The sequence below is a fragment of the Camponotus vicinus genome, unplaced genomic scaffold (genome assembly GCF_025532165.1).
Source record: "Camponotus vicinus isolate PSW18456_S1 unplaced genomic scaffold, iyCamVici1.0 SCAF_7, whole genome shotgun sequence".
Classification (NCBI taxonomy): Eukaryota; Metazoa; Arthropoda; class Insecta; order Hymenoptera; family Formicidae; genus Camponotus; species Camponotus vicinus.
This window is the reverse complement of record NW_028141979.1, coordinates 16,155,028-16,164,731: the sequence shown is the minus strand read 5'-3', so window position 1 is coordinate 16,164,731 and position 9,704 is coordinate 16,155,028. Positions and strand designations below refer to the sequence as shown.

Sequence of the window (9,704 nt, the reverse complement as noted above, 5' to 3'; positions counted from 1 at the left end):
TTCGGGAATCCTGACTTCCAGTTTGCCTTGCGAGACGAGATTATGCGGCGTACACAGGGCGAACACGAGCTTATCGCGGATTATTTAACTTGTATTCGCGCTCTTTTCGATAGATTAAGTCCTCCGTGGAGTTTAGAGGAACAGTTAAATTACGCACACCGTAATATGCTGCCGCGTTTACAGATCTCGGTTCACCGCTGTAATATTTATGATTTCGCCTCGCTAGAGTATGCGGCTACCCGTGTTGAACGTAGCTACGACGCTTTAACGCAATATCGTCCGCCGCCGACTCCGGACCAGTCTATTTTTCCTGATTTAGCGTATCGCCCTCCGCGCAAGGCCGCGAAAGGTCCGACTGCCGTGGCTGCCGCCGGAATAGCTGGCGTGCAGCCCACGAAGAGGAAAAAGAACGACAAGCGAGCCCAGAAAGGGGCGACCGACACCCGGGCTGCACCGGCGACCGTTGCCGTCGCGCCTCCTGCTGCCGCGACCGCCGGCAATTCCGTTCCGACTCCTAGCACTTCAGTGGCTTCCAACCGAACGGTGAAGTGTTGGAATTGTGAGAAGACCGGCCATATAGCGCGTGAATGCTCAGAATCGCGTCGCCAATATTGCTACCGTTGCGGCAAGGCGAATGTCACCGTGAAAACTTGTCCCCCGTGTTCGGGAAACGAGGCCAAGAGTCGTTAGGGAGGGCCGCTACGACTCTGAATAATGAAGGGGAGGCCCGCGTCGCGAGCTCCACGCGCGAGATGGTCTTGTCGTCGAACATGGTCGATCCCACCGATTCTTTAGAGCTACCACCATTGCATTATCTTATCGTTGCCGTTAATAAGGAACCTTTAAGGGCGCTCGTCGATTCGGGATCGACTCGTACGATCCTCGGGGCTGAGGCCATTAAAATTGTTCGGAGGTTGAATCTGCCTACTCGGCAACGAGTTACTCGGATTCGTACCGCGAATGGGCGAATAGCGAGGGCGCGCGAAGAGGTCGATTTATCGTTTCGATTGGGGGATCGGATTCGTACCATCACAGCTTGTTTGCTGCCGGACTTGACCGTTTCGTGTTTGGTCGGCATGGATTTTTTGCGAGGATTTGGCTTGGTTGTGGATTATGAGTTATCGGAATGGAATTTTAGAGATGGTCCTGCCGTGAGGTATCCGTTTGAGTCGGAGAGCGAGGAATCGCGAGTATGCGGTGGACTCCCCGAGTTGACACCCTTGCAGAATGAACGCTTAGAGTCATTTTTGAGGGATAAGATACCGATAGCTGCCGAAGACCCCGGTGTCACTTCTCTTACAGAGCATGTTATTGACGTTGGCCAACATCGACCTATTAAGCAGCGATGCTATTTGGTTTCGCCTAAGGTTCAGGAGGCTATTCGCGATGAAGTGGATAAAATGTTAGAGGCTGGAATTATAGAGCCTTCTTTTAGTGAGTGGTCAAATCCTATCGTCATGGTAAAGAAATCTACCGGGAAATACAGATTTTGTTTAGACTTCCGGAAAGTTAATAGCGTGTCCAAGAAGGATGCATATCCGCTGCCGAACATGAACGGCATTCTAGACAAACTAAGGTCGGCAAGGTACATCTCAACTCTTGACTTGAGTCAGGCGTATTTTCAAATACCTCTGGCCAAAGAAAGCAGGGAGATTACCGCCTTTAGCGTACCCGGAAAAGGATTATACCACTTCACGCGAATGCCTTACGGACTGACAGGAGCTCCCGCGACATTCCAGCGTTTATTAGACAAGTTAATAGGGCCGGAAATGGAACCGCACGCGTTCGCGTACCTCGACGACATCGTGATCGTGACGCCGACTTTCGAGGAACACCTAGAATGGTTAGGACGCGTGTTGGATAAAATTTTTGCGGCCGGTCTCACGATAAATCCGGCGAAATGTGAGTTCTGTCGCTCACAGGTTCGCTATCTCGGGTTTATTGTACAGAGGGACGGATTAACCGTAGATCCGGACAAAGCTCAACCAATCTTAGAATATCCGGCCCCGCGGAACATAAAACAGCTACGTCGTTTATTGGGTATGTCCTCCTGGTATAGACGGTTCATTCCGCAGTTTGCTACGATTAGTGAACCCTTAACGCGATTACTAAAGAAGAATCAACGTTGGGAGTGGGCGGAAGACCAAGTCCGTGCGTTTGAACAGATCCGTTCACATCTAATGACTGCGCCTACGTTATCGTGCCCTGATTTTAGTATTCCATTTACGCTACAAACCGACGCGAGTTCCGTCGGAATAGGAGCCGTTCTAACGCAAATTATTGGCGGGAAAGAGAACGTAATAGCTTTCGCGAGTAGAGCGTTGTCCGATCCGGAGAAGAAATATTCCGTCACAGAACAGGAGTGCTTAGCTGTCGTATGGGCTATTAAGAAATTTCGACCATATCTAGAGGGTTATAAGTTTACGGTAATAACCGATCACAGTAGCTTGCGATGGTTGCATAATCTTAAGAATCCTACGGGTCGACTCGCAAGGTGGGCCTTAGAACTACTCGAATACGATTACGAGATAGTGCATAGAAAAGGCGCGTTACATCACGTACCGGATGCTCTGTCGAGAATGTATGAAGGTGACACCGAGGTTAAAGTATTAGTTGCCACGGAAGCAGATTTAGCTGCCGATACCGCCGATGAGTGGTATCGCCGGCGTTTCAGGGAGGTATCTGACCGAACTAAAAGATGTGCGGATTGGGGGGTGGTCGACGGTCAGTTGTACTATTGTAGACCGAGGGCAATCGCATCGGACATTGTCGAGGATTTAGATCGGTGGAAATTAGTACTACCTCAAGAACAACGAGAGGAAGCTTTGAGAGAGGCTCACGACGAACCGCAGTCCGGACATCTGGGGGTGGAAAAGACCTTTCAGAGACTCGCGGTCGCGTACTTTTGGCCGAACATGTTTCGGGATGTCGCGAAGTATGTTCGACAGTGCGACACGTGTCAACGCACTAAGGTGGAACAAGCTCCCCCGGCGGGACTCATGGGTCGTCGCGTAGTGGAGGGCCCCTGGACTGTCATCGCTGCCGATATAATGGGACCGTTTCCCAAGAGTAAGTCCGGATTCACGTACATCCTGGTCGTGCAGGACTTATTCACGAAGTGGGTGGAGTGTTTTCCGCTGCGCGCCGCTAACGGGAAAAAGATTTGTGAAGCCTTAGAGGAAGTAGTCTCGCGGTGGGGTACGCCAAAGTTCCTGCTTACGGACAACGGCACGGAATTCGCGAACCGAACCTTGCAATCGTTCGCTGAAGAGCACGGAATCCAGCTCACCACTATTCCGCCGTACCACCCACAGGCAAATCCCGTTGAGCGAGTGAATAGGGTCTTAAAAACAATGATTGTCGCGTTCCTGGACCGAGACCATCGGGAGTGGGATGAGCACTTGAAAGACTTCCGTTTTGCATATAACACGGCTCACCATTCGTCGATAGGCACATCGCCCGCTTTCTTGAATCTAGGACGAGAGTTGACTCCTTCTAATAGCTTGCGCGATCGTTGCCGTGGAGCGGCTGAAGTCGAGCCGCGAGATCCCGTTGGGTGGTCGGAGCGAATGAAAAGGTTGCGTACTCTATACTACTGGGTGGACGGGAATTTGGAGCAAGCCTATCGCAAGCAAGCCGCGTATTACGATGTGAAACGACGCGACATTGCTTTTCAGATCGGCGATCTAGTACTGAAGCGCCATCACGTTTTATCGTCGGCGGCACAGAATGTTGCCGCCAAGTTATCACCGAAATTCCACGGACCTTTTCGCATTGATCGTATGCTTTCGTCTGTTGTGTGTGAGCTCGTCCATTTGAATGGCCATTTTGCGGGTAAGGTGCATGTGCAAGATCTCAAACCATATCATATCCCCCCCCCCATAGATAGCTGCCGACAATAGATACTCGAAGGGAGAGAGATATGGAGTACCGGCGTTTCAGGCTCCGCTACAGAGCACTAATCGAGGAGGTCCATGACCGCTACCCCGGATTTTGGGCGGAGCTCCGGGATCTGGAGGAAGAGCGGGACCGCCGGAGGACAACCACCCGGGGGGCGACGGTGCGGGAGTTTCCCCGTACCCGGGAACAGGGGGCGCAAGCCTCGGGAGGTAGGACGCTGGGGCAGCGTCTCTTCGAGGTGGCCGCGCCGGAGGTTCACCACACCGGCACCCAAACCGGGGAGACCGACCACCGCTCTACGGGGGTCCAGGTGGACCCGTCCCCAATAGCTGCCGAGCAACCGCGCCTACCGGGGCGGGGGAGAGGACGCCTTCCCCAAGCTGCCGTCATGAGACGCCCCGGCTTACCGGAGGGACCAAGCCCCCGGTCGCCACCTACACCCCCGGAGCCTAACGTGGTGACGACTCTCGCTCGGGGGCCGCCAAGAGGAGAGCCCTCGGCTCCCGCACCGCCGGCCGTAGTACCCGCCAGGCTACCCACCAGGGGCTCCAACGTATGTTGGAACTGCCGAGCCACGGATCACAAATACTCCGCCTGCCCGTGGCCCAAGGACCGGCCATATTGTTATGGGTGCGGGAGGGGGTAACCCTCCGCACTTGCCCCCGCTGTCGGGACGAATGGCGAGATCTGGGACCCTACCACCCGGACCGGGGCCATCTGGGCCACCAGTAGCTGCCGATTATTATATATATTTTTTTTTTTTTTTTCTTTCCTCTCCTTCCCGGCTCCTCTCTAAAAGGAACTAATAAATAGATTGAAGAGCCGAATCATCGTCTTGTTTGATTAACAGCCTTCCTCTCTCCCACCACTATTAACCAGCGTATTCGGCTAAGGGATCCGCTTCGCTTATCCTATGTTTTGCTTCCAATTTTTTTTGAAGGAATGGTTGTTGGCTGTGTCGCATGCTCCTAGCACGAATATACTTGACTGACGGCGCAGTTCACTGCGGAAGAGAGCGGACTAATGTTATTTAGCTTTGTTCAAGGGACGCCACGAGGAAAATCCTCGAGAAATTAACTGGATTTTGAGAAAATTAAGCGGCTGTCGACGTTGGTCGGTAGCCGAGACCTCCTCGGTCCTCCCTTAGGAGGGGGGAGTTGTGACGTGACACTTGGTGGTCCGCCACAAGGATCGCGAGATCCGACCGAGAGTGAATTTGGGCCCTCGTTCTCCCCTAATTTAGGGAGAGAGCGGCTATTGGAGGCGAGGTTATACTCGCCTCCCTGGCATAAATATTTAATTGTTAGCAATAAGATTAGGTTTAAGCGCGGGCGTGATGGGAAACGCGGACGGGATTTCATCCGGTGGCTCCAACTTTAAGGAAGGAGTTCAGCATGCAAGGAGACGGGCGAGTGGAGGCGCCGATTAGAGGGAAACGCTAGGATAAGTATTATTTGGTTGTGCCAATTTATCTAAAGTCCACTTAAGACTGTCGCTGCCGCCCTGTGAACCTTAATATGCCCAGCAGGTACGGAGAATGATAGCGGGGAAGGCCAACCAGCGGGAAATTAACACTGGGACCCCGCGCCGGAGCCACCTCGGCCGGAACAGAGCTCAAGAAGAACCTTATAATCAACGGCGAGTGGCTGCCGAAGATATTCCCCCTGACGGGCTCCGACGAGAGAAATTACGAAAAATCCAAGGAAAACGGGGTGCGACAGGCACAGGTACGGCCCTGAAGGCCGCGGGATAAAATGGGCCACACGACGATCCTGAGGGTTGCGGAAGCGCCGCAGGTGGCCCAATTACCAATTAATTCGCCGGCGTGATTCCGACGGGACTGCCGCTCGCCACTGTTCGGCGGACCGGCGAAGGGAACGACGGCCCAAAGGTATCGATCCGACGAGTGGATGTCGAGAGCACGGAGAACCGCAAGGAGTCACCGGTGAGACAAGCGTCGACCCCATCTGGCCGTTTTTTTTTGTGTAATAAGGTAGAATTAGCTCGAACAGGGTCGGGGCCGTATAGCTGCCGTCACTAAATTTCATTGTAAATTTCGTTTTTCCGCGTTCTCGATATTTGCGTCTTACCGTACGACGGCCGGCCTAAAGACTTTGTTCGAGCTTGCGTAAAATTAAGTGCCCTCTCTCCCAGTTGCGCGCCGACAGTCACTTTACGTGTTTATTGTACGATTATTATTGTTAACTGTAAATTTTCGTCCGTAAAAATTACTTTAACTGAGCCCCACACATAAGGCGATCTCGAGATTCGATAGCTAGCAATTGCGTTGCAGCGTCGACTCGCATTCCGTGTATTATATTATAGAGGGTAGTTGTGCGCGTTGAATTTAATGGGCCTTTTATTGAGTTATCGAGTCTTGTCTAAATTCTTGTCGTTAACGCGTAATATACCGATAATCGACGGGCAAATTAATTGTCTTTCTTGTTGCGTTTATAGTGATTTTGTGAGAATCTTTGCCTGTTAAACTTTCGATACGAAGAGCTCACGCCCGAAGGCGATTGCGGTACTCGATAACCGGCAACTACGTCGCGGCGTCGGCTCGCATACTCCCGAGGCTCAAATCGGTTGATACTTCCTGGTTATTTATAATTTTTCAGGTCTAGATTCAATCGGCTATGTAAGATACGTTAGTAGTCGCTCAATTCTTTCGTTAAAGTAGTAGATCTGAATAATCGACTCGCATCTATAATCGATTCTGTCAACTGTGCGTGTGGCGAGTAGATCCATTATTGTAATTAATTATTTTATTTGCGACAGACGGATGTCATTAAAGGAGCCAAAACCGCGGTATTCATTATTAAAATTTATTTGGGAATCCGTAGCTGCCGAAACTCTAACAAGTTTCGTTTAGCGCGGAATTCCGGGACTTTTCTTTTACGCTTTCTTCCGGCCGCGTGACACGTGATACCGCGGTGATCGCGCTCGAATGCCGGCCCGTCGCTGCCGGCTAATAATCTGGTAATCAATATTATAAAACCGTTTTACATCTACGCCAGTCGGTCTGCCATTGGAATTTATTCACATGTTAAATATATCTATTCTCGTTACTAAAATATTATGTTTTATTTGCAGCCACCTTGTATTCTCGATCCTTCCTTGTGAATTAATTAAACGGACCGCCCCTCTACCAATTTCGATACGGGGCTAGCCGAGTATCCGTCGCGATAGCTTTTAAATCCTTTCATCTTCTTCAGAGCGTGGAAAATTATATAATTTGTTGAGATTTTATTAGAGCGGTGCGGATTCCCCGCACCTGGCGCCCAGGCAATTTTAGAGTTTTACATTTTGAGAAAAGATCGCGCCGAAGGTGTGCCGTGGGCCAATATCACCGGCCACAATTAACATTAGCCCAACATAAAAAAATAAACGGTCACAGTATATATATATATATATATATATATATATATATATATATATATATATATATATATAGTCTTCCCGTAAAAAGTGTGAAGTTATATATTTTAATGTTATTTGACGTTATTTCCAATACCTTGAAAGTTAAATTTTTTTTACAGATTGCCTCAGACTGGCGATATAAGTTATTGAAAACTTTATATAGCGCATCTCATCATTGGCAATACAAGAAAAGCTGAAAAAAAACTAAATAAAACATGTAAAAAGCAGTAAATTAAATATGTATATGTAAGTATATAATTCAAAAATAATATGTCAAAAGTATTATTATAGATAGTTGAACGTGACCAGTAAAACCTTACACATAATAATAATAATAATAATAATATTAATAATAATAAATATACCATAAATATAATATACCTTAAATATAATATAATAATAATAATAATAATAATAATAAAATATACCTCTCATACCTTTTGATATTGTTAAAATACCTTTTTTCCTCTTATATCTTTCCTTACTTTTTCCTTTCTCAATTAATCCACGGAACCGTCTTCACCTTGTGCTTTCCGTTTCTCCTCATTTTGATGTCTCGCTTTTGAATGTCGGAACCATTCCATAATCCTTCGCTGAATTTTGCCATGGTCAGTATCTGGGACATTCTGAAGTACGCAGCCTGCACAAACATTTTTTACATTTTAACTTTTTTTTTAAATATATATACAGTGCGTCGTGGTATTTCATTGTATAATTACTTTTTAATTAATGTAAAAATTGGAAATATTATTTAGTTAAATTTGTACAATAATAATGTGAAAAAAACGATAACTTGTTATATATCTCGAGAATTGAAATTAAATTAATCAGAAGTTTTGTAAATTTGATACAGTTAATAATCACATCAAAATATATATTAAAAGTGTATATATTAAATAATGTATATATTATAAAATGACTATATATTTTCTTTATTTATATGTCAATATATGTATACTTGTAAACGTTTCTTAATTGTTTACAAAAATTTTAATGTATAAATACTACTATGTAGTACTTACTAAAAATCACTTTTATTAATTCTAATTTGCGTAGTGGTTCCTTTCCGCATCGACCTTCCCAATTGAACTTTTCCGCCAATTTATTGGAAAATAATTTATATAAAGTTCTCTTTACGGCATCAATGACGTTGGTACCTCCGATGGATTTGATGTATGCGCGCTGTAAATTAGTAAAGTAACATATAATTTTATTATATAGAATGTAAGAGAGAGAAGAAGAGAGAGAGAGAGAGAGAGAGAGAAGTGTGTGTGTGTGTGTGTGTGTGTGTGTGTGTGTAATATAATTCTCGAATTATCTTCTTTCAAATTCCCAATTTTTAATCTTTTAGGAAAAAAAAGAGAAAAATTTTTTATACTTATACGTTTAATATTTTAAGTAAAATTCTTTTGTTAAAATCTTTATAATATTTAATACTATAATAAAATGTAAAATTATATGTGTTAACTTACTAGCGCAACATTATGTTGAGAATCACGATGTTTCAAAATCTCCTCCACCTCCATTAATTGTTCTGTAGTTTCTAACGGAAATCTGGTCTCAACATCTTCAAAAGAAACCTCCGTATTCTTGTTCGCTTCTGTTTCCGTATTTGTCTTTTTGACCAAAATGTCCAACAAGGAAAGTGATTGCCTCATATCATATTTAATGAAAGCTATTTCTCTCGTTAATCTCTTCAAATAGTCCACTGTAAAAATATGAATAGCATTATATTTAATAAACAAATAAAATACATATATATGTTGTATATACATAACTTTATCATAATTTAAACATAAAATTCCAAACATCATTATACGTTGCTTTGTAAAAAAAAAGAAAAAGAAAAAGAGAAAAATCAAATAAAAATAGTTTTAATTTTTTATATTTTAATTTCAAGTTTATATTTAATATATTATTAGGATCCTCTAAATTCTTATTGTTAGAAATATTTTTATTTCGGTATAAAATATTTTGCTCTTTATCCAAAATAATATATAAAAAAATTTTTAAACATTTTAAATTAATTTTTTATTAATACATGCTATATTATCTTTTCGCATATTTGTTATTGTAAGTTATATAATATTATTTAAAAGTATTGTATATATTATATAAAAATATAAATAATGATAATAAGTTCGAATATATTTGTAAATGTTAAAAATTAGATGAGTAACTGAAACATTTAATGTCTCTATTATTTTAAAATATGGAGAATATTTTTACGTATAAATAAATATTTCAGAAATAGTAAGTTACAGTCGTAAAATTTTTATTTTATCATGCTTAAAATAGAATTATTTAATTTTTTTAATAAAAATTATTATTACACAAAATGTATTATATCTGATAAATATTTACTTACCAATTGCGTCCTGTGA

The 9,704-nt window shown here is 44.2% G+C and overlaps 1 protein-coding gene across 1 annotated transcript; it reads right to left on the bottom strand.

The window, feature by feature from the left end:
- Positions 1-7,631: 7,631 nt before the first annotated feature.
- Positions 7,632-9,704, bottom strand: LOC145974886 (uncharacterized). Its single transcript, XM_083104960.1, has 4 exons — positions 9,689-9,704; positions 8,793-9,028; positions 8,343-8,502; positions 7,632-7,960 (listed from the first exon to the last, which is right to left on the bottom strand). Exons 2-4 carry the CDS (start codon positions 8,976-8,978, stop codon positions 7,821-7,823), a joined length of 486 nt encoding a protein of 161 aa, XP_082961086.1. The 5' UTR covers positions 8,979-9,028; positions 9,689-9,704; the 3' UTR covers positions 7,632-7,820.